Source organism: Equus quagga, chromosome 1, assembly GCF_021613505.1.
Source record: "Equus quagga isolate Etosha38 chromosome 1, UCLA_HA_Equagga_1.0, whole genome shotgun sequence".
Classification (NCBI taxonomy): domain Eukaryota; kingdom Metazoa; phylum Chordata; class Mammalia; order Perissodactyla; family Equidae; genus Equus; species Equus quagga.
Window position 1 is genome coordinate 32,191,817 of NC_060267.1, and position 26,073 is coordinate 32,217,889.

Below are 26,073 nucleotides of genomic sequence, written 5' to 3' on the forward strand. Positions count from 1 at the left end.
TCTTCTCGCACAACATGTTGCCATCAATCAGAACACATTTTCTGTTCATGTCTTCTACCCACAAATTTAATGCCTTTTCCATTTTAACTAAGCACTTATCACACACTGTGGCCATAACTTTTGCAGCTGAGGTGCAACAGCAAAACTAGCACAAATTTCTTTTTCCTTCTTCACAATTTCATGGATAGGAGCTTTCCTTCCTCCAACGGATATTAGCAACCTCAGCGTATGATGTTTTTTCTTTCCTTACTAAGTTGAGAACTTTCACCTTTTCACTTTAAGGAAGCACTTCACGGTCTCCCTTTGGCATATCCGAATTGCCAGCACCACTACTCTTGCGTTTGGGGGCCATCATTAAGTAAAATAAGGGTTACTTGAACACAAGCATGTGATACCATGACAGACAGCGAATAACTGAGAAGGCTCACCAAGTGACTAACAGGTGGATAGCGTACACAGTGTGGATATGCAGGCAAAGCGATGATTCACATTCCAGGCAGGATGGAGCAGGATGGCTCAAGATTTCATCACACTATTCACAATGGAACGTAATTTAAAACTTATGAATTATTTATTTCCAGAATTTTCCATTTAATATTTTCAGACCAAGGGTGACCATGGGAAACTGAAACCTGCAGAAAGCAAAACCATGGATAAGGGGAGACTACTGCACATGGGAAAAAAATCTGAAACATACATGCAACTGTGAATATAAGATTAGGGAGTCAGTTCAAAATTGCTATTTCAGAAAATTTCTTAAAACTTTTCCAAGAGTTACATAAAACTCAAATATGCACAACCAAATCTGGTTTATGTGCAAACCACTACTACAACAAGATATTTAAAGAATACAATGAACTGGAGGATTTCAACATTCCTAGGCAATTTAATGTGAAACACATACATACGTACATATGTGTACATCTATATACACATATATCAATTATGTGTCCTATTCTGTGCTAGCATCTCGGCTGTCAGTACCACAATACCACCACCTAGCTCACTTTTGCATATTCCCTGGTAATATGTTAAGAGCTTAATCCAGGCCATAATTTTCTTATCACAAGAGAAAGGTATATGCAGTATGGGTAACAGGAAAGGAATGGTAGTGATGTGAATAAAAGTGCAATTCTTTTAGTGCTGGTTCCTTTACCATCATTAAAATTGATTTTATAATAAATTAAAATTGATGTTTATAATATTACCTTCTTGATATTCTGAGAAGCTAAAACAAAGAATCTCTTAAAATGAAAGCAGCACTCTATTTACATCCCTCACAATGACTTTCTTTCTCAACACACACATATACACTTGAAGTCATCAATAAATTTCACTTTCAGTTTCCTAGATGAAGAGCAATTAGAACAGCATTGCTCTGACCAACTACCCATTATGTCATTTGAAGAATGGATAAGAATAGATAACTAAATAAAAGAATGCTACAGTTCCTACACAAACACATGCCCCAGCTTCTCTACATATATAACCAACCAGTGGTGTTTTATTCAACTGTTATGGTTCCTTCCTCCAAGAAAGTTGGCAAGGTCTACCAATTCATTGCACATAAGCTCCCAAAAAGATGGCACACCTTTCTTGATTAGAATAACTGTTTTGTGATATTTTTGAGGCACAACATAGTTTTTCTTTTAATTACTGAAACTATGTTAAAGTAACTGAATTGCAGGAGGAATAAAGATTTGCTCTGCTTACAAAATCTCTATACATTTTCTAAGCCTGAGAACCAACAAAAGCTTGCTATGTAATCCAACATCAGAGACAGAGAAAGAAGTCTACTGAGAGTTGACTTAAAAAAAAAAAAAAACCCTCAAATGATTTGCATGATTCCAGACCTCAGCATTGCTACACAATCACAATGGAAAGAATGTGTGGTAATTAACCAGCTTTAAATGCTGAAAGTATCCAAACAATCATTCTTTTTCCCTAACAACTTTTCATAAAGGGGGAAATCCTATAGTCTTGATGATTACTCCTTCAGCTTACTTTACTTTTAAAAAAATGAAAACAAACTAAGTACTGAGAACTGCTATTCACAGGTTTCTCCTCTCTTTTAATTCAGAAGTCCCTTATTCAGCATAGGATTCTATTTTACTATATTCATTAAATATCTCCCCAGTATATCTGATTAACGTCTTAGCTTTCAACAGGAAGAAAAGGGGCACAATGACTATTTTCTATAATCTAAAATGAGACTGTGGTAAAAACGAAAGCTCAAAGAACAATAGCTATAACATACCTGAGTTTTACCAAATACATTTAGCCAAAAGCAGATATTAGTCAGTAATCATTATAGACTGTTGTTAAATTTCAACATACTTGGTAATGGGGTACGCTGTTTCAATGTGTCTATGACTAATCTAATTCTGAGGTCTTAGCCTTGATTTCTAAGTGTTTTACTATAAATTATCCTTACACTAGGATTCAGCATCTTAAGGATTTTATTATTTTTTTCATCCCCCTTCAAGTTGGCTTTAGGATACTACAGGAATGAAAGCAATTTATAAAGTAAACTACAAGACCACTCTTCTTGATAGACACAGGAGTAAGATGACCATGCATTCTTTAAAATTTGTATTAGCTCCATATGTGACATTCCACCATGCCAAAGACATTAATTTTTTATTTCTATGGCGAGTGTCTTAGTTAGGGTGCTCCAGATAGAAAGAAACAGAGAGACAGCTAAAGAGAGAAAGAAATAGATTAAAAGGAATTGGCTCATGACGTTATGGATGCTGAAAGTCCCAAGATCAGCAGTTAGCAAGCTGGAGACCCAGGAGAATCAATGGTGTAGTTCCGGTCTGCGTCCAAAAGCCTGAGAACCAAGAGCGCCGATGGTCTAAGTCCCAGTTCAACTGCAGAAGACCAAGGTCCCAGCTCAAGCAATCAGATAGAAGTTCCCTCTCGCTCAGCTTTTTGCTCTATTCAAGTTGTCAGTTGATTGGATGACGGCCACCCACATTAGAGAGGGCAATCTGCTTTACTCATTCTACTAATTCATATGTTTATCTCATTGGGAAACACTCTCACAGACATATTAAGAATAAAATTTGATCAAATATGTGGGCACCCTATGGCCCAGTGAAGCTGACATATAAGATTAACCATCACAAGTCCACCCCTCATCAACTTGGCACCCATACACATCTCCTTAAACCATACTTAATCTCCAAATAAGGACAATAACAAAGCCAGAATTCTGCCCAACGTGATATAACTATCCCGTGTACAACTGGAAACACACTAACCCCTTCCCCAGGAGAGGAGATAAAGTCCTTGAATGATGTTACTCTTCTTAATATCCCAAAATTTAAATACTATGATGTAAAATTAATAACACTTAAAATACTATAATATACATTCAATGCATCTTACATTACATGATAACTGAATAAGAAGAAAAAAGATATTGTACATATATATAGCCATATATACACACATACACACACACACAAACATATTCATAACAAAATAAGGAGGAAATACTCATGACAATTACAGCTCTGGTTTCTGTAACTGGTCACATGGTTGTAGCCAGTATTTAGAACTACCTTCTTCCACTACCCATTCTGTATTCCTTTTATCTTCAACAGTCACTTCAGGCAGTCATGGTTCTTTAGCTGGTGGGGTGACCAAAACTTTTATTCCTGGGAGGTTCTGGGAATAAGTACTCATCCCTGAACTGGGCCATTGTAGTTTTCCAATGACCCTAATCACAAGGCATGGTAATACTAAAGCTGCCCTAAGGGATCCCCTGTATTTCAGACATACTCTTCCTTACCTCCACTGTAGAGTAGCAGTCCAATTTCCCCTTGCTAGTCAAGATCAACCACTCCGGCCAGTATAGTAACTCACTTCTTTGCCTGTTGATTCAGGGTCCAAAGTGGTGGGCAGCAGTCTTAACTTCCAGTTCAATGGAATCATTGAACCCTGAGGAAAGCATTCCTTCCTTTGGAACTAAGACCTCTAGGCCAGCAGAGCATAAAGTCATGGAAACAGGAACCAAAAATTTTGCTAGTGGGTCACTAGAGGTAATAGTGAATGGTGTCACTCACATTTCCACCCCTTGATTCTTAGACATGTGAATCTTGCCTATGGGAGAAACAGCACCATATATTGGATGCTGATTCAGAGCAAATACAACCTTCTGGAGAACCCTGCCCCAGCCCTGTAAGATAGTGACATCTAGCTGGTGCTCTAACTTACAGTTCAAAAGGGCATTCCACCAGTCTATCAAGTCAGAGGCTTCAGTGTGATAGGGAACATTATAAAACCAGTGAATTCCATGAGCATGGGCCCATTGCTGCACTTCTTTTGCTGGGAAGTGAGTTCCTTGATAAAAAGCAATGCTGTGTGAAATACCATAGTGGTAGCTAAGGCATTCTGTAAGCTCACAGATGGTAGTTTTGGCAGAAGCACTACATGCAAGGGAAGGCAAATCTGTATCTAAAGTATTTATTCCAGTAAGAACAAATAGCTCCCACTTCCATGATGACAGCAGTCCAATGCAATCAACCTGCCTCTAGTTAGCTGGCTGATCACCAGGGAATGGTGCCATATCAGCGATTCTGTGTTAGCCTCTGGTGATGACAGACTGGGTACTGAGCAGTGGGCATAGCCAATAGGCCTTTATGAGTGGAAGTCCATGTTGCTGAGCCCATGTGTAACCTTCATCCCTGCCAGCAGGGTCACTTTGTTCATGAAACTACTGAGCAATGACAGATGACTGGGGGAAAGAGACAGAATGGTATCCATAGAATGGGTCATCCTATCCACTTGATTATTAAAATCTTCCACTGCTCAGGTCACCCTTTGGTGAGCATTCACATGGAAAACAAGTATTTTCACATTTTTTGCCCATTCAGAGAGGTCTATCCACATATCTCTTGCCCAAACTTCCTTGTCACCAATTTTCCAATTATGTTCCTTCCAAGTCCCTGATGGTCCAGCCAAACTACTGGTCACAGCCCATGACCAGTATACAATCACATCTGGCCACTTCTCCTTCCAAGCAAAGTGAACAACCAGGTGCACTGACCAAAGTTGTACCTACTGGGAGGATTTCTCTTCACCATTGTCCTTTGGGGATGTCCCATAAAGGGACTATAGTGGTACAGCTGTCCAATTTCAGGTGGTGCCTGCATATCATACAGAACTATCTATAAACCAGGCCTGAGTCTTCTCTTTCTCTGTCAACTCATCTTAGGGAACTTCCCATGAGGCCATAGGGGCAGTCTGGGAAAAAGAAGACACTGTAGCAGAGTAGAGACCATCAGCATTTAGGCCACTTCTTCATGTAACTCACTTGTGCCTTCAGGGCCTGCTCAGGTCTGATCAGATATATACCACTTCAACTTGATGATGGAGTGCTACTGTCCATGCCCTGCTTTATGGCTTGGTAGGTCAGATAACACCCAGTTCATGATGGGCAGCTCAGATTGCATGGAACTTGGTAGCCCATGGTTAAGCAATCAGACTCTAAGGCCCAATAGCAGGCCAACCGCAGTTTCTCAAAAGAAGTACAGATTTCCACAGAGAACGGCAGGGCTTTGGTCCAAAATCCTAAGGGCCTGCACCATGATTCACCTATAGGGGCCTACCAAAGGCTCCAAACAGCATCCTATCTGCCACTGACACTTCAAGCACTATTGGATCTGCTGGATCATATGGCCCAAGTGACAGAGCAACATGCACAGCACCCTGGACCTATTACAGAGCCTGCTCTTGTTCTGAGTTCCACTCAAAACTAGCAGCTTTTGGAGTCACTCCATAAATGGCCACAGTAACACACCCAAATGAGTATTATGTTGCCTCCAAAATCCAGAGGCCCACTATGTGTTGTGCCTCTTTCTTGAGTGTAGGAGGGGCCAAATGCAACAACTTATCCTTTACCTTAGAAGGTATGTAAGACCTTCTAAGGTAAAGGTACCTTCTAAGGTATCCTTACATATCCTTATACCTCAACACACCCTACATCACTGGACCCCTAGAAATTTCACAGAGGTAGAAAGCCCCTGAACTTTTGTGAGACGTATTTCCTACTCTATGACACTCAAACGTCTTACTAATAAGTCTAGAGTAGCTGCTGCTTCTGGCTCACTAGATCCAACCAACATAATGCCATCAATTTAATGAAGCAGTGTGATATCTTGTGGAAGGGAAAGGCAATACAGATCCACAAAAACTAAATTAGGACATAGGGCTGGAGAGTTGATATACCCCTGAAGTTGAACAGTGAAGGAGTACTGCTGACCTTGCCAGCTGAAAGCAAACTGCTTCTACTGGACCTTATTGACAAGGATGGAGAAAAAGCCACATGCCAGATCCAGCAATAAAAACATATCCAGAACAGCAGCTACAATTGGAGTCACCACCTGGCTAAGCTTACAATGATCCATTGTCACTCTCCAGAATCCATCTGTCCTCTACACAGGCCAAACAGATGAGATGAATGGGGATGTGCTGAAAATCACCATCCCTTCGTGTTTCAAGTCCTTGATGGTGGCACTAACCTCTGCAATCCCTCCAGGAATGAGGTACTTATTGCTTTTGGTTTCCTATCTTCCTAGGTGGAGGAATTCTAGTGGTTTCTATTTGCCTTTCTCATCATAACACCTTCACTCCACTGGTCAGGGAACCAATGTGGGGATTCTGGCAGCTGCTGAGCATATCTATTCTAATTCTGCATTCGGTAACCGGGGAAATAACCACAGGCTGGATTTGAGGACTTACTAGACCCACTGTGAGATGGACCTGAGCTAAAACTTCATTGATCACCTGACCTCCATAAGCCCTTTATGCTGACTGGTGGACCACAAGGACAATTTGGGTCTCCTGGAATTAGTGTCAGTTCAGAGCCAGTGTCCAGTAGTCCCCAAAAGGTCTGATTATTTCCTTTTCCCCAATGCACAATTACTCTGGTTAAAGGCTGTAAGACCCTTAGGGAGGGCTGGGAGAAAGTCTGACAGTATAAATTTTTGGCAGTGTACCCGGGTGTTTCCTCAAGGGGACCCTGCCTCGTCTTCATTCAAAGGATTCTGGGTCTATAAAAATTCAAGTCCCAGAACTGATTAAAGGGTCATGACTGCTTTTATGATTTAGGCTAGACTCTGTTCACTCGACCTAGAACTTTTCCGCTTATACAGATCAAGGAAGAATTTAATAAGTTTCCTATCTATTTCACTTCTAGAAACACCATGATCAACTAGCAACACCGCTGGTCTGCATGAACCAGAGTATTCTGACTGCTGCTTTGACTTGGATGTCCAAACCATGCTCACCTTGCCTTTGACGGCTGAGTGCCATCATTTGCCCTCTGCCACCCTGGAATTCACTTATTCCCATTATATTTAGGTTTCCCAATTCAGTGACTGCATTCCCACTCTGAGGTCTAGCCTATAGAGAAGAGCAATCATAGAGCTCTTCAAGGATGCCAGGGCTCCCCTCACAATATATTTCTCATAGTATTGGTGAATGGCATGTCTTCTGGACTGTCCCAGTATAGGTGAGAAGGTCTTAAATGACAAATCCAACATTCCAATATCCCTAAGCCTTTGAATCTTTTCCTCTACATTAAACTAAGGCAGGTCCAGCATTTCCAACTCACTCACGGTGGGCCACCTTTTGGTCCATATTTTAGCCAAACAATCAATTAAACAGTTACAGCCCTTTCTAATTCTCCGAGCTGCAACAGTAAATGCGGAATGTCTGTGAGATAATGAGCCCATATCAATAAATTCCGCCTGATTCTACTTTATGTTCCTTCCACCATAATCCCACATCCTTAGTATCCACTCTCACTCATGTTCCCCAGATTTCTGTCTGTATAAATTAGAAAACTCAAGTAGTGTAGCATATTTCCTTGTGGGTCACATTTTGTACTTCACCTTTAGGGGCCTGCTGGATTTAAGTCTGGTTATAGGTCTAGAAGCAAAGAGGGATGGTGAGGGAGAGTCCTGAAATCAGGATTGTCTTGCATGGCAACTGCCTCAGGGGAGGCCATTACAGTTTCCTTGAGCAATGCAGAATTAATCCCCTCAGACCTCAGACAGGGGGAGAGAGGCCGCTCCCACTGGGAGTGCGAAGGCCACTATTACTGAGGGTAGGGAGTGTGCTCCCACTGGCAAAAATATTTACCAAAATTTAGGGGCTCAATGTCTCCAGCTTCATCAGGGTCTTCCCACATGCCCCTATTCCAACTTTCAGGATCCCATTCCATCCCAATCAATGCCCTCACTATAATGTATTAGTTTATCTTACTCTCAACTACTTAAATGTGAGGTCCTTGAAGACCAAGTGGTATTTACTTCTATATCCTCCACTGCCTGAAATATAGCCGGGGCTGAATACAGATTTCTACTGAACTGAATTTTGCTTCTCAACATATCTCAGTTGTACATTATTTTAACTTTCATAAACTCGGTTTTGACAGTTATGAAATCCTTGTTTATGTATCTATCAAAGGTCCTAATCTGCTAATAGTACCCCTATAACAGAAAACAGACTGGTTTACTAAGGGAAACACATAAAGGACGTGCTTGCTCACATTTTTCCAAGATGATATAAAACTTGTTCTAACCACTAATTTTTTTTTTTTTGAATTAAAAATACCAGTACCCTCAGCAGGATCATTTTTTCATCTAACTTTAGTATGAATCACCTATAATTTTTTTTCACTTCCATACCTAATAAGTAATTGAGTACCAATTTTATCTATAAAAGACTTCTAATGCATACTCTAATTTATCCAGAAGAACATAAGTAAATATGCATATTAAAAGAAAAAGAAGATCCACATGTCTGAAGCACACAAAGTTCTCCCTTCCCTCTATAATTGGGTGTATTCCTGACAAACCTGACCCTTCATGAGCAATACTTGAAAGACTTTTCCTCTTCACCATTATGAAAACCAACTGAGCCATTAGCTAAAAATCCAAGGCTTCCCCACAAGGCAATCTAGGCACTCCCAACATATTTTATATGCCATAATGTCAGAATCCTACAGAAATGTCAACTAACCCTGTTCCTCTACTGAGTAAATACATACTCAAATCCATACTGTTTTTGGGTACGCATCCACAGTAAAGTTAAAAAGGCATGTAAGAAATGATAAACTACATTTTCAGGATACTGCTACTCTCTGGAGAAGAAAAGAAGAGGATGGGTTCAAGGGTTTAAATTCTATCAATGGTGATATCTCCTTCTAAAAAATATGAAGCAAAGGGCAATGTTAAGATTAGAAAAAATTAATGCTGAATACATTAGATGTTAATTAAATGAGTTAATATTTGTAAAGTCCTTAGAACAGTGCCCAGAATATGTAAGCACTATATACCATACCTAATGGGTATGGGTGCTAAAATATATATATATATCCAGCTCTGGTGGTCTAGTGGTTATGTTTCAGTGCTCCCAACACCATGGCCTGGGTTCGTTTCCTTGTCAGGAAACCACAGCACCCATGTGTCAGTTGTCACACTGTGACAGCTGTGTGTTAGTGTGAAGCTGAAAGCTATGCCAGCAGTATTTCAAATACCAGCAAGGTCACACATAGTGGACAAGTTCCAGTGGAGCTTCCAGACTAGACAGACTAGGAAGAAGGACCTTGCCACCTACCTCTAAAAAGACTGGCCATGAAAACCCTATGAATAGCAGCAGAGCATTGTCTGATACAGCGCCGGAAGGTGAGAGGATGGCACAAAAGGACTGGGCAGGGTTCCGCTCTGCTGCACACAGGATTACCAGGAGTTGAAATAGACTTGATAGCACTAACAACAACCATAAAATATATATAGTATTATTATTTAAATGCTTGAAATATTTAACTAAAAATTTTCATAGAACCTCTACCTCACACAATAAACAAAACAACTCAAAATGGATCAATGACCTAAACGTAAGAGCTAAAACTATAAAACTCGGAGGAAAAAACAGATGGGTAAATCTTCATGATCTTGGATTTGCCAATAGATTCCTGGATATAAAACCAAAAGCACAAGCAACAAAAGAAAAAAATACATAAACTGGACTTAAAACATAAAACTTTTATGTATCAAAAGGCATTATCAACAAACAGAAAAGAAAATCTATAGAAGAGGAGAAAATACACACAAATCATATATCTAATAAGGGTCTAGCATGCAGATTATATAAAGAACTCTTAAAACTCAACGTCAAAAACAACTCAATTTTAAAATGGGCAAAAGACTTGAATAGATATTTTTCCAAGAAAGACATAAAAATAACCAAAAAAAACAAAAAAATAATACTCATTATAATCATTAAGGATATACAAACCAAAACCACAAAGTAGCAGTTCACACACATTGGGATGGTTATGATTAAAAAAAACAGGAAAATACCAAGTGTTGGCAAAGATGTGGAGAAACCGGTACCCTCATACATTGCTGGTGGGAATGTAAAATGATATAGCCACTTTGGAAAACAGTTTAGCAGTTCCTAAAAAGGTAAACATAAAATGACCACACGACCTAGCAACTCCACTCATGGATATATGCACAAGAAAACTTAATATAAGTACTCAAACAAATAATGGTACACAAATTTTCAAAGCAGCACTATTCAAAATAGCAAAAAGGTGGGAAAATGCAAATGTCCATCAAGAGATGAAGAGATAAACAAAGTGTTAAGTGTAGTATATACATACAACAAAAAAGGAACAGAGTACTGAAACAATGTGGATGAACCTTGAAAACATCATGCTAGGTGAATGAAGTCAGACACAAAAGGTCATACATGATAGGATTCCACTTATATGAAATATCCAGAACAGGCGAATCCATAGAGAGAAAGCAGACTGGTATTTGCTAGGGACTAGGGATAAGCGAGAAGAGGTAATGACTGCTTAATGGGTGCAGGGTTTACTTCTGGGGTGATGAAAATGTTTTGGAACTAGACAGAGTTCCACAACATTGCGAATGTACTGAATGCCACTATGTACACTTTAAAATGATTACTCTTATGTTTAGTGAATTTCACCTCAATAAAACACTTAAAAATATTTAAGAAAATGTTCGAAAAGTGTTCAGTGCAGCACCTGGTACATTCCAGATACTTAAAAATAGTGGCTACTATTATCGCCACTATTATATATTGCTATGTATATTACAATATAGTATATCACTGAACAATTGGGCCATCAACAAAGGCAGTCACTATGATGATACTTGTGATACCGACATAACTGTTTCAATTTCAGGATCTTAACCTCTGAAATTTCACTTTCTTACTACAATTTGGTATCCTTTTATTTATACTACTCTGCCACTCCTTCTGAATCTGCCATTCACCTCAACTGGAATTTCTGGTATCCCAAACCCTCTTTATTCTCTCAGCCTATTAATAACTCCTCCTTTCTAAATCCAACTTTCTGTTACTACTGTTACTTAAAGCTTTTGTCTTACGCATCCAGCTTCTTTCTTGATTGCTCTCAGCTCGTCTAAATGCCTGTTTCTTTTTCATATGTCTAATATGCTGTTTTAAACACTCAGTACACTCAATAGGTGACAGACAGACAGACAGACCATCCATCCAATTCTAGGTTTCCTCAACTGAGATTAATCAGTCTGAGAACAGAAACCAAAAAGAATGAAGAAAACAAACAGAGCCTCGGAGACCTGTGGGAAGCCATTAAGCATGACAACATATGCACTATGCAAGTCAGAGAAGAAGAGAAAAAGGGGCAGAAAGAATATTTGAAGAAATAATGGCCAAAAACTTCCCAAAGCGTACTTCGCAAAGTACACACACACACAACACACCTCATCAACAGATGCACTCTGGAATGTTTTTTAAAGTAAGAAAATATAGGGGCTGGCCCTGTGGCTGAGTGGTTAAATTTGTGCACCGCGCTTCGGCAGCCCAGGGTTTTACCGGTTCAGATCCTGGGCACGGACCTAGCACCGCTCATCAAACCATGCTGAGGTGGCGTCCCACATGCCACAACTAGAAGGATCCACAACTTAAAATATACAACTATGTACCAGGGGGCTTTGGGGAGAAGAAAGAAAAAATAAAATATCAAGAAAATATTATAAAGTAGGAAAAAATATATGCTGATTAAAGAGTCAGATCCAGCCTTATGATTCCCAATTCACCACCATGAACTATATGCTGAATTATTTTGCCCAGATGAAAATAACTATGATGATAATATCCATGGCCCTTCTGTGCGAGAGAAAAAAAAATCATCCAAAAATCTCATGTACATATTATTTCACTTGTTCATAAGATTTTCTACTCTTCAGTATTTTCTGAGTCATGCAATAAAACAACATTTTGCAATCTGAGAGGACTCTGAATGATCAGAGCACTTCTCATCAATCACATGGGAGTCACTTTTTATGTTCATCTCTGTGACACTGAGAATAACCTTGAGGCATTCCTTTCTTCTCTTACTGACAACAAAAGAAGTAAGATCAATAACACCAAACTTTGGTACTATAAAAAACAACTCAGTACGCGGATGAAGATAAAGTCTCCTACAAAAGGTTCTTGCAACAAAAAGTACTGTATAAGTATTCTTACCTAAAATGACAACTGGAAAACATCACATATACTAAATGAGCAAGTGACATCGTAAAACACTATTCACGTTAAGCAGAAGCTAGTCCTAAAAATAAATTAATAAAATATGTCTCTTTTGCAAAACACACGAGAAGAAACTTATCTAAATGCCCCATGAAAACTACTGCCAGTTATTCAACAAACACTTTTTCCCATTCAGCAGAATAGAAAGTAAGCATTCATTTCAACCTGTCTTCTGACTCAGGATGACACATTTAAGGCCAATGAGCTTTCGTAGGCTTATTTTCAATTTTTCATGCCCAATTTGGGCAAACTGTGAATAAAGGGTATAACCTCATTTTAAGTTATCTTTATTAAATTCATAATTAAAATAATACTTAATCTCACCTTTAATCATCACCTTTTATTGATGTCTAAGCATGTAATTTTTAGTAATATTCACGTAAGCCCCCATAGTGAAGTATACTCATCGATGAATGGATCTTACATAACACTGCAGCACTGCCTTTGCTCCACTGCAGAAGATCTGAATTCTCATAACATACAAGCAAAGCATCTTGAAATGATCGTGTAGACTATCTTTTACCACAAGGTTGGACACAACACAAAAGGCAATTTGGCTGGCCTCTCCATTATGTAGGCCTACTTTTGGTAGGAGATGCACATGGTCTATGTTAGCAAGGCTGGCAAAGAGAGAAGAAAGTCAATCATCTCTGAATACCAGGAAAAAGTGATTTCACACTTTACAAAATAGTGGCTATTTCATTCATATAGTTAGTCTATTTGACTACGAGTGTTGGACTGCATTATGTAAATACCAAAATGCACACACACCCATTGAAGGAAAACACTTTTACTAGAATTGTAACATGCTGCATTTTAAAGCAGCTAACGTTTTCGCTGATCTTCATCTATTAAACCTGTAATTAAAAAAACTCTTCTCAGGGCTGGCCCCGTGGCCGAGCGGTTAGGTTCGCACGCTCCACTGCAGGCGGCCCAGTGTTTCGTTGGTTCGAATCCTGGGCGCGGACATGACACTGCTCATCAGACCACGCTGAGGCGGCGTCCCACATGCCACAACTAGAAGGACCCACATCGAAGAATATACAACTATGTACCGGGGGGCTTTGGGGAGAAAAAGGAAAAAATAAAATCTTTAAAAAAAAAAAAACTCTTCTCATTTCAAAATTTAAAAATTGTTGTATCCTCTGCTAGCGACAGTAAATGTATCCCTAATTCCTTAAGTAGGATTCTATGGCATATAGTTAACAATAGTCTTTGTACCACTTATTTGGATTGAACAGGGGAGGAAAGAGCCTACAGGTCAAGAAATGTCTAAACTAATTTAAAATTAGAAAATATAAAAGGACATAAACTTGGGTAAACATTTTAGAAGTAACTGAAACCATCTCATGTTGATTTACTATTTTGCTGAATGAGTTTATTCTAAGTAGTAAAATTAATAGATTCAGAATAAGCACAATATACAGATGGCCCCTGACTTATGATGGTTTAACTTACAATTCTTTGACTTTACCATGGTGCAAAAGCAATATGCATTCAGTAGAAACTGAGCTTCGAACTTTGAATTTTGATCTTTTCCCGGGCTAGCAATACGTAGTACGACACTCACTGACGTCAAGATGCTGGGCAGCGGCAGTGAGCCACAGCTCCCAGTCACCCACGTGATCGCAAGGGTAACCAACCAGTAGGCTTACAACCATTCTGTTCCCATGCAACTAATCTGCTTTCTACTTTCAGTGCAGTATTCAATAAAATGCATGAGATATTCAACACTTTATTATAAAATAGCCTTTGTGTTAGATGATTTTGCCCAACCATAGGCTAATCTAAGTGTTCTGAGCATGTTTAAGCCAGGCTAGGCTGAGCTATCATGTTTGGTAGGTTAGGAGCATTAAATGCATTTTCAGCTTAGAGTGGGTTTATCAGGATGTAGCCCCATCATGAGTCCAGGAAGATCTGTATACAAATGTTTACAAGAACTCAACCTTGGTAGTGTAGCCTATGAATAAAAGCAGATTAGGAAGACGTGATCAAACCCCAGCTCTACTACTTACTCTTAATGCAACCTTGGATAAGTCTGCTCACTCATCTGATACTCAGTCTTCTTGTTTATGAAATGGGAAAAATACTAGCTACCACAAAAGGTATTGGTTGAAATGTAACAAAACAACATACATAAGGGGTGTCTGCATGGTACTGGGCACAAAGATTTCTATAATTCTTATCAAAAGAAAAACATGGGTAGTATTTTACATTACACAAAATACATCAGGAATTCCATGCAGGTCATTTGCAGCAAAATAATAATGTGAGTGGAAAAGCTATGTTATTATTCCAGACTCTAAACCTGAAAAATAAATGGGTTGAACTAGATAAAATCTAAGGAATGGAGTTCCTGAAATTCTAGGATTCTACCTTAAAATGATGTCCAAAAAGTCAGTGATATTGAATACTACATTTCACTCCAAAATTTACTACAATAAATAGCCCAGAGGACCAATTCTAAGACTATCAACTGAAACAGAGGCAATGTATATTAAGAATCTGAAAAAATTTCATATACTTTGAGTGATAACCACATTTCTAAACATCAATTAAAAGAATCTTATCAGAGTTATGCACAAAAATTTGATGCTAATTCTAATGGGGAAAACTTAATCTTAACTACAAATCATGAACTTATAAATCAGGTTCTCAAAAGATTCATGATGTAGTAAGCACTCACAAAGTAATGCTGAGTGAAAAGGAAAAAATATAAAACAATATTTACAACTTTGTTTTTAAAATGTTTGAAAAAGACTGAAAGCCAGCAAAATATTAGCAGAAATTATCTCATATTAATGGAAATGGGTTAACTTCTTTCTTTATAGGATTATTTTCTAATTTCTACTAAATCAACTATAATTTCCAAAATCAAAAAAAGCAGTACAGGGGCCAGCCCAGTGGCACAGTGGCTAAGTTCACGAGCTTCACTTCAGCAGCCCGGGGTTCACAGGTTCGGATCCCAGGCACAGACCTAGCACTGCTCATCAAGCCACACTGTGGTGGCATCCCACATAAAATAGAGGAAGATGGCACAGGTGTTAGCTCAGGGAAAACCCCCCTCAAGCAAAAAGAGGAAGATTAGCAACAGATGTTAGCTCAGGGCCAATCTTCCTTAGAGAAAGAAAAAAAAAAAAAGCAACACAATCCTCATTCATGATTTTTTTTAAATTTTCAGCAAACTAGAAACTAAAGAAAACTTCCTCAATCTGATGAAAAGTGTATTTACAAAAGAACCTATAGCAAACTGCTTTTTTAAGGAAGTTCACTCTTTTTTTTTGGCAGGGAGATTCTCCCTGAGCTAACATCTGTTGCCAATCTTCCTCTCTTTCTTTTTCTCCTCCCCAAAACCCCAATATATAGTTGTATATTCTAGTTGTAAGTCCTTCTGGTTCTTCTATGTGAGCCACTGCCACAGCACGGTTACTGACAGATGAGTGGTGTGGTTCCACACTTGGGAACTGAACCCGGGCCACCAAAGCAGAGCGTGCTGAACTTTAACCACTAAGCCATCAGGGCTGGCCCTACAGCTAACTTTTAATGGTAAAAGACTACATGCCTTCCCCACTAAGATGAGAAACAAGGCAAGGATGTCCGCTCTTACTTGTCCTATTCAACATCACACTGGAAGTCCTAGCTACTGCAATGAGACAAGAAAATGAAATAAAAGGCAACCAGATGGGAAAATAAAACTGGGACATAAAATTGTCTCTATTGACAGACAACAAGATTATCTATGTAGAAAATCCCAATGAGTCTGCAAAAGCTCCTAGAACTAATAAGTCAATTTAAAAAGGTGAGGATTCAAGGTCAATACAAAATATCAACTTATTTATAAATAATTGGATATTGAAATTTTTAAAAGATTACCATTTACAACAGCACAAAATAACATGAAACACTTTACACACAGAACAAAATATGTGCAAGATTTTTATGCTGAAAGCATCAAAACATTAATAAGAAAATCAAAGACATAAGTAAAGAGAGAAAGATATTTTATTAATGGATTAGAAAATAATATTAAGATGTTGTTTCTCCCCAAGTTTATCTATAACTTCCATGCATCCTCAATCAAAATCCTTCAATGCTTTTTTATACAAACAGACAAGCTGATTCTAAAAATTTACATGGAAAGAAAAGGAGCTAGGATAACCAAAACAATTTTGAAAAAGAACAACGAAGTTGGAAGATTCAGACTTCCTAATTTCAAGACAAACTATGAAGTACAGTAATGAAGACAGTGTGGTTTTGGCTAAAGGAGAGATACAGAGAACAATGGGACAGAATTCAGAGTCTAGAAATGAATCCACACATACATAATCGATCGATTTTTTTTTTTTTTTTTTTTTTTTGCTGAGGAAGATTCACCCTGAGCTAACATCTGTGCCAATCTCCCACTTTTTGCTTGAGGAGGATTCACCCTGAGCTAACATCTGTGCCCATCTTCCTCTATTTTGTATATGGCTCACCACCACAGCATGACTGCCAACAAGTGGTGTAGGTCCGTACCCGGGAACCAAACCTGGGCCACTGAAACGGAGTGCACTAAACTTAACCACTAAGCCACAGGGTCAGCCCCATAGTCAATTGATTTTTTATAAAAGTGCCAAGAAAATTTACCGAAGGATAGTAAGGACAGTCTTTTCAATATATGGTGTAGGACAATTTAGACAAAAAGAGAGAGACAGAGAGAACCTTCACCCATATCTTGCACCACATACAAAAATTAATCAAAAACTGATCAAAATAAATCATAGACCTAAAGATAAAACCTAAAACTATAAAAGTTCTGGATGAAAACATAGTAAAAAAATCTTTGCGTCTTTGGGTTAGGCAAAATTTCCTAGATAGACCACAAAAGCACAAATCATAAAAGAAAAAATGATAAACTGGACTTCTTCAATATTTAAAACTTCTGCTATTTTAAAGACACTGTTAAGAAAATGAAAAGACAAACCAAAGACTGAAAGGAAATATCTGTGAACACATATTTGATAAAAGATTTGTATCCAGATTATGTAAAACTCTTATAACTCAAGGAGAAAATAATCCAATAAAAAATAGACAAAAGATTTGAACAGACACCTCACCAAAGAAAATGTACAGACAGCAAATAATAGCACATGAAATGATATTCAACATATGAGTCAATAGGAAAATTCAAATTAAAACATCAGTGAGATATCACTAAATACCTATTAGAATAGCTAAATTAAAAATAAAATGACAAATGCTGACCAGGATGCAGAGCAACTGGAATTGTCAAACATCATTAATAGGGATGCAAAATGAAACAGTTATTGTGGAAAATAGCTTGGCAATTTCTTATAAAGTTAAACATTTGCCACAAGATCCAAGAATTCCACTCCTAGATATTTAACCACAAGAAATGAAAACATATGTCTACACAAAGACCTGTACATGAACGTACAAAGAATTGTTCATGAATGTTTATAGCAGCTTCATTCCTAAATGCCAAAACCTGGAAACAACCTAACCATCCATCAACTGGTGAATAAACAAATTGTCATATATTCATACAATGAAATAGTATTCAGGAATAAAAAAAGAACAAAGCACTGACACATGCAGCAACACGGATGAATCACAAACGCAGTAAGTGAAAGAAACCAGAAACAAATTCTACATTCCTAGAGAGAGAGAATAGATCAGTGGTTGCCAGGACCTATGGGTGAGGGGAGGGAACTAACTAGAAAGGGGCATGAGGGAACTTTTTGGAATGATGGAAATGTTCTTTGGATGGTGGTGGTGGTCACACAACTACATGCATTTATCAGTTTACAGAACAACATACTAAAAATGGTTTTTTTACTTGTAAATTATACCTCAATAAATCTAAATTTTAAAAGAAATAGGACATACCCTTTTGAAAAGTATGCATCAAATTAAATGAGCTAAACCCAGCTTACTGTTGGATATGGGGGTGGGGGACAGACAGGGGGGAAAACAAAAATCCTTAGAAATATTACCAATCAAAAAAATTGATTTATGATTAGTAAATAAGAAATAGGCATTGATACAAAGAGGTAATCTAAAGACAGCTGCTTTTTTTTATTAGTCTCATTGTTCGGACACAAAATAATAAAATTGATGAGCTTTCAAGAAAGACCAAAAATCACAAGGAACAGGCTGATAAAGGTGCACAGTGATTATGAGCTATAATTTGGAAACAACTTAACTAAACACTCCCTTTCCAACTGACCAATGGAAACAATCTCATCTACCTCTGCGCACTTCCACCCCAACTTCTGCTATCAAGAGAAAGACGATAAATCTTCAGATACCTTCTTTATTCATAACAATCCTATATACTTTACAAATCTTAAATCTACAGCTAGAGTTACAAGATAAAACGCCTCTTAGAGACAATTTCTTATTTGTCCATGTAAGTTTCAGACCAGCTAATTGGTAAACATCTTTTTTTTACTGCCATCACCATCAACAAAAAAAAAAAGTGCTGTCCCTCTGTGATGACTTTCTGCAGTTTCTTTTTGTCGGGTATTAAGACGATTAAAATAAAAAGTTCTCAGAAGTTTTGGGCCGATCCCTCCAATAAAAAGATACATTTTTCCATTTAATAAAAGTGAAGAGGTAACTTGTTACTTTCATCACTTTGTATTTTTTTATGTTTATTCCATTTGGCTTATACTGTTGCTAAGAAACCAGTTCATAAGAAGATTTCTCAGCCCACAGAACAACCTCCTAGCCAGCCTGGAGGATACCAAACTTTGTAACTAGAGCAATTCTCTACCACACAATTTCCTAGCTAGCCAGCACCACGCAGGTGCACTCGCCCCAGCATCCCCCAGCTCCATTTACCTAACAGATACAGGACAGCCAATCCCCTCAACTCAAGAGAAACTGTAGCAGACGACAAATGGGATGATTAGAAATGTAGAGCTCTTCGATGGCAGAGAACAAAGAAATTTATTGTCAGTCCCTGTCACCCTAACCAATTAAATATTCCGGGTATTTTGCCTCAAATTGTGGGGTGAAACGTTAGTCTACCCCAATCACTCTACTATGCAACATGCAAACTACTTCCAAAAGCCGTCATCCAACTACAGCCCGGATAAATATTTGGAGAGGAAGGTGGCATCGGTATCCGCATGGTTCAGAGGGGGAGGGAAGGAAAAGAGTCGGAATTCTTAAGGGGCGGCTGAGTCACCTACAGCTGTGGCCAGGAATTTACCCTCCAGGAAATCAGGCTCTGCCCCAGCTCTCATCAGGGAAGCAAGTGAGAGTACCAGCAGCACATCATCCTACCAAAAAAAAAAAACCACTCAGCTCTGCTTTTCATAGAGTTGCCACTCCTTAAAGTGAAGCCAAAAATAGGTTTCACGTCCCAAGATTTTCTCTGCAGTACACAACACCGGCAGACGGACGAAACATCTTTATTGGGGGAAAAGGGGGCGCACTTACGGGGATGAAGGTTGCCTCGCCACTTGGAAAGTTACTGGCTCTCGCCTTAACCCCGAAATGCCACTGTGATTGCAACATGTGGCCCAAAGCAACTATAACGAAATGTCGCTGAGGACGTTGCAGAGCCTGGACTCCGGTGTATTTGGCAAAGTCGAAGGGGAAACATAAGCTAGGAGCGATCGGTGAAAACTGGGCAAGCATCTAAGTGTCCGCTCAGTGGGAGCTTCGGTGACACAATAATCACGTGTACTTGTGCGCAGACTTTCGCTCCTAGAACGTGCAGGGGCCGAAACCTGCCGGCGAGAACAAGCACCGCTGGGCGCTCCCTGCCGGGCAGCGAGGCTCGGTTCCAGCCCGAGGCGGGTCACGCCCCCCGACGCCCAGGCCCGGCGACCTCCGGGGGCGAGGCCGGCACAGGCGGGTGGCGGAAGCGCTGCCGCGCTCCCCGCCCAGGTGGGGCGCTCCCGGCCGGCACCCAGGCCGCCTCCGGGCGCGCCGCCCGCCCCGCGCGGCCCCCGGTCCCCGGCCCCCGGCCCCAGGCCCGAAGGCGAGCGTCCATTTACCTGCTCCCGGCTCTCGCCGCCGCGCCGCGCCGCTCCCCTAGGCCGCCAGGTGAGCCGCCCCCGGCACACAGACCCGCACGCGCACCCCGGGTCACGACCCAGACCGCGGGGGGCGCCGCGGCCCCAGCCACGCCACTTGGGGTAGCCCACGCACCACCCGGCTTCGAACACCTCTGCCCCCGGAAGTTGATTTCCGCCAAGGCCCGCCCCACGCTGCGCCTGTCACTCAACGCAAGCGTGCGCGTCACGTGGTCCCATGCTGAGGGCCCCATTTTCCGAGCCCCGCGCTCTCGCTTGAGTGGTCCGCCGCGGGTTGGGGATGGATGACTCAGGTGCCACTGCCAGTTAGATATAGCTTCCCATTCCTCTTGAATGACAGGCCTCATTTCAATGCCTAATCTGTGCAAATAAAACCATCCCCAAAATGCCCCTCCCAACAGGGGTTCTATAGGATTGTTCCTGAGAAGAGCCCCGCCTCATCTCTTCACCACCTCAAAGCAGAATTCAGTAACAACTGGAACTGAGGTAAGTGCCTGACATGTAGTAAGTGCTCAAGAAATAGTTGACTAGACAACTGCTCCGTCGCATCTTGGCATAACTCTAAAGCACCCGGATGCACCTGAGCCCGGAGCCTCTCCAGACCACCCCTGTGTGACTTCCGTCGAAGAACTCTGCTCTGGAATTACTTTTGGTCTTGTCAACACTGGATCACAGCAGTTTATACATGCCATCTCTGTTTCAGAGACAATTTTCAGCTACCAAGCCACCCCTTTTATCCAGGCCTTCAGTCAAATAGCTGCTCTTGAAGAAAAGGAAAAAGAAAGAATGACACAACTGAGTTTTATTTGAAAGAAAGCATGGTTATATCGATTTTTTTTTGGTCCATTTCAGACTGTCAATAGCTGTAAAAGAGAGACAGTCAACAGTCAAGCCACTTGTTAGAGATTCTTCCATTTTGACTTGGGAGCGATTTGGAGAATATTTATTTAACAGTTTTTTATTCAGTGTCTAACTTGGCCTACTGGAACACGCAACGTTCAAGATCTCTGACTTTGAGGAGTTTGCAGTCTAGTGAGACAGACAGACAAGTAACCTGGGAACTTTGAGCATAAGTCTCTGGACTATTCATATTCATTGTATAGCAGGCATTCTTTAACATTTGGACATTTTTTTCATCTTTCCACGGAACAAAATTGGCTCACTCCTGTAATAATCTCTGCTCTGTGCTTGAGGTGGAAAATATCAGCAAGGAATCCTAACAGTCAGTTCTCCAGTTAAGTATAGGCTGCAGTGGTTAGTGAGCAGTTTCAATACTGAGCACAAATGTCACCTGTTCTACACCCGTTTTTCCCATCCACCATCTTCTTTGTATGCACAGCAAACAGATTTCTATTATAGGAAATACGCTTTTTTACGCATATTTGTTTACCTGTCTCCTAGACCACCAAATCAAGGACCACTTCTCATTTGTGTATCTGGCAATCTACTTCTCATTTGTCTTTGTATATCCAGCGATCTAGCATAATGTCTAATGATTAGAAGAAAGGTATTCCATGTTTCTTAAACTGAATACAGTTACCTTTATATCATTTTGTGTCTCATGTCTCTTTCTGCTGGAAACTTCAGATGAGCTTCTGAGAGTTTCCATTATATATCTACATGTCCCATCTGTCTTACCTAATCCAATATTCAATATTAAACAGATTTATAATAATAATAGAAACTAATATTTATTGAGCACTTACCATGTGCCTGGCATTGGGCTAAGTATTTTAAATCCATTATCTAATTTGTCATCACACTAATCCTCCAATTAAGTATATTAATATATTCACTTTTTAGATAAGGATACGGACTTAGGGAGGGGAACTTGACCAAGGGGCAGAGCAGGATTCAAAGCCAGATCTGCCCGACAAAGGATTTGTTTATTCACTACAACACACTGCCTCTGCTTTTCACATCATTTGTTTATCAGTGAATCCAAATCTCAGCACCACCGTGATGTCTTTCTTCCCTCCCCAAAGCAATCTATGACTTTTCTTTTTTTTTTTTTTTGAGGAAGATTAGCCCTGAGCTAACCACTGCCAGTCCTCCTCTTTTTGCTGAGGAAGCCTGGCCCTGAGCTAACATCCGTGCCCATCTTCCTCTACTTTATACATGGGACGCCTACCACAGCATGGCATGCCAAGCAGTGCCATGTCCACACCCAGGATCTGAACCAGCGAACCCCAGGCCGCTGAGAAGCGGAACGTGTGAACTTAACCGCTGCGCCACCGGGCCGGCCCCTCTTTTTTTATTAAGTATACAATTCAATGATTTTTAGTATGTTCACAGAGATGTGCAACCATCACCACAATCAACCTTAGAACATTCTCATCACCCCAAAAAGAAACCTCATACCCTTTGTCAGTCACTCCCCATTCCTGCCATTCCCCGCCACTCAGTCCTAGACAAGCGCTAATCCACTTTATGTCATATGACTGGAATCATGCAATATGTAGTCCTTTGTGACTGGCTGCTTTTACTTCACATCATGCTTTCAAAGTTTGTTTATCCGTTCTTCAGTGCGTTGTGTGGGTTGTTTCCAGTTTTGGGCTATTATGAATTATGCTTCTATGTTCATTCATATATAAATTTTTGTGTCAACCTGTGTTTTCATTTCTCTTGAGTATATACCTAGGAGTAGAATTGCTGGGTCATATGGGAACTCTTATGTTTAACCTTTTGAGAAACCTTTCTGAAGTGGCTATATCATTTTACTAGCAATGTGTGAAAGTCCTGATTTTTCCACAGCCTCTTCTTATCTCCTCTAGAATTTATGGGTCTATTGCCTTTCAGGGTATTTTCCATAAGCCATCTTGTATTATTATGTACCTTGTTGTGTATGTATCTTCAGGCCCATCACCCTAATAGATAGTAACCTTCTGAGATGAGAAACATGGTTCCTGCCCTCAAGAGGATCAAGTTTGAAGAAAGATAAGATAATTAAATCAGTGATAATAAGCACTAAAATCAGTTTATTGTTAAAATATGGAGGAAGAGCACCTTGCTCAACCTGCATTAAATAAGTACTTCTCGGGGCTGGCGCTGTGGCTGAATGGTTAAGTTTGTGCACTCCGCTGCAGGCGGCCCAGTTTTCATTGGTTCGAATCCTGGACGCGGACATGGCACTGCTCATCAAGCCACACTGAGGCAGCGTCCCACATGCCACAACTAGAAGGACCCACAATGAAGAATATACAACTATGTACTGGGGGGCTTTGGGGAGAAAAAGGAAAAAAAAATCTAAAAAAAAATAAGTACTTCTCATAAAATGTAAAGCCCAAGATGAGTCTTGAAGAATCAATAGGAATTGGCAAAGCTAGGAAGAGACAAAAGTGTGCTCCAGACACAGGAACATGTACCTGTGTGTGTATTTCCTTGCCTATGAACTGTGGAGGTAAGTATAGTGTGTCAGTAGGTATAATGGAAGCAAAGGTGGTGGTGTGTGGGAATGTGGCAGATGAAATGGGAAATGTAGATGGGACACGATGAATGGGGAGTTTTGTCAACTGCTAAAGAATCTGAAATCTATCCTGAAGATAATGGAAAACTAATGGATTATTTAAGCAGGGTTGAGGGAGAATTGCTTCAGCAGCAGTGTAAAGGATGGATTATTAGATAGTGAAGAGGTGACCAAGACTGGAAAAACAGAGAAACCAGTTAGAAGACAAAGAAATAACTAGAATGAAGAATTATCAAGACCTGAGTTGAGCCTGGAGCCATGAAGTTGGCAAAGAGGATTTGAAAAGCATGTGAGTAGCAAAAAAATAGGAAAGGACAGAAGATGTATCCCAGGTTTCTGGTGCTATTCAAAGAGGTAGGGGATTCGGCAGGAAGATACTACACTTGCTGTTAAGAATAATGAAACACTACAACTTACTACTGTTGTCATTTACATCCTGTTGCAATCACCCATAGAAATGAGAGGGACACCCACCTAAAATCTGGTTCAAATTTCAAGACTTATGATGCCACACATGCACCAAGAGAGTATAAGAAGGTTTATTAGTCACATAATGAGACTTCCGAGGAAGAGCAGGGCAGGCTTCCCAAACAAGTCCAAAATGGCTGGGGTGGCTGGGGGGAGGTGAGGTGGGAGACTGGCCTCTGGGGATGTTATGGTGGCTAGGGCATGGAGCTAGGGTGAAAATTCCCATGCAGGGGCAGGGGCTTGTGTAGCCTGAATTTCTCACTGGCACCAAAGGGAGCACCCAGGCTTTCTTATCAGCCTGCCCAGATGTGGGGCAAGACGGAACAGGTGAGGGCTTGAAAGTTGTCAACAGTCAAACATCAAAAATGAAGTCAGAGTCTTTATTACATATGCCTAGAATTAGGTGTTTTTTTTACTCCAATAAAGAAAATAATATAGTTGTTATATACTTATATGCTTTGAAAAAGATTATAGTGAACGCTTGCCTTCAAGATATTTCTTCCACTCTTCCCATATTGTGCAGCACGCATCTGAGAAGTTTGGGCAGAATTAACCTCACCCTTATCCCAAAATTGATCCAATCAGGATAATCTAATCCTGACCTATTATGTTCCCCTGGCCACAAGAAGTGTTTTGAGATTGAGCACCAATCACAGGACTTTTTCTCCAAAATTGTGTGATATGGCTCCCTTTCACCCCCTTGATATGAATAAGAAAGCGTGTGGTCCTTGCTGAAGGCAGTCATTTTATGACCAAGAGAATGAAAGAGACCTGGAGTTGGAACCCTAATCAAATAAAATAAAGGTTTAGAACCTTGTATATAGGGAAAAGGATGTAAAGAACAGACTGTGAAGGTTTTAAATAAACACATTTCTGGCCCCTTCCTTTTCCTATACTGGATTGTTCAGTTATGTGAGCCTTCACATCAAATCGATAGAGAGTTTGATCTTTCTGCTACTGGTCCTTACAGGTATCGAATATTGTTTAAGTCAGTTTGAATTTGTTGTTGTTATACTTTACCTCAAATTGCTTTAGTGCGTGTAGTGTGATTTAAATGTGCACGTGTGTTACTTACTTTACTTTATCCTCTAATGGTCATTAGTTGCCATAATCTAGAATTCACACGGTACAAATATTCAGCTGGTATTTTATTAGAAAGCCTACATTCCAAATGTAGCCACCAGACATGCTTCAGCTGTCATTATCTTCCATCAATACCTGAGACTTTGCTAATCAATAAAATAAATTTATAAATTGCTTTTCATAGATAAAATTAGGGGCTTGTTGGTTAACGTAACGTACATTATAAATTGACTCGATAAACCAGTGATGTTCATGATGTGTAGACTAGATAAGATATTACAGGGACAGTCCCTACGTTGCATGACCAAGGTTATAAGAAGCTGGCAAGCTCTGTAGTCTACACTCTTAGGAACAATACCCTTCAGACCTCAAACCTAA

The 26,073-nt window shown here is 39.9% G+C and overlaps 1 protein-coding gene across 9 annotated transcripts in view; it reads right to left on the minus strand.

Annotated features, from left to right (window-relative positions):
* CCDC91 (coiled-coil domain containing 91) overlaps positions 1-20,793 on the minus strand; it is a 334,397-nt gene extending 313,604 nt beyond the window's left edge. For 5 of the 9 annotated variants that reach the window (XM_046640067.1, XM_046640096.1, XM_046640038.1 and 2 more), the window contains exon 1: positions 20,640-20,791. Coding sequence is in view for 1 of the 9 variants with exons in the window: in XM_046640057.1 (XP_046496013.1) it covers positions 19,823-19,880 (58 nt within the window). In the remaining 8 variants the exon portion in view is untranslated. Of the gene's footprint in view, positions 1-19,822; positions 19,917-20,639 lie in introns of those variants that run through there. The other 4 variants (XM_046640057.1, XM_046640009.1, XM_046640086.1 and 1 more) reach the window with 4 other exon arrangements.
* Between the last annotated feature and the right edge of the window lie 5,280 nt (positions 20,794-26,073).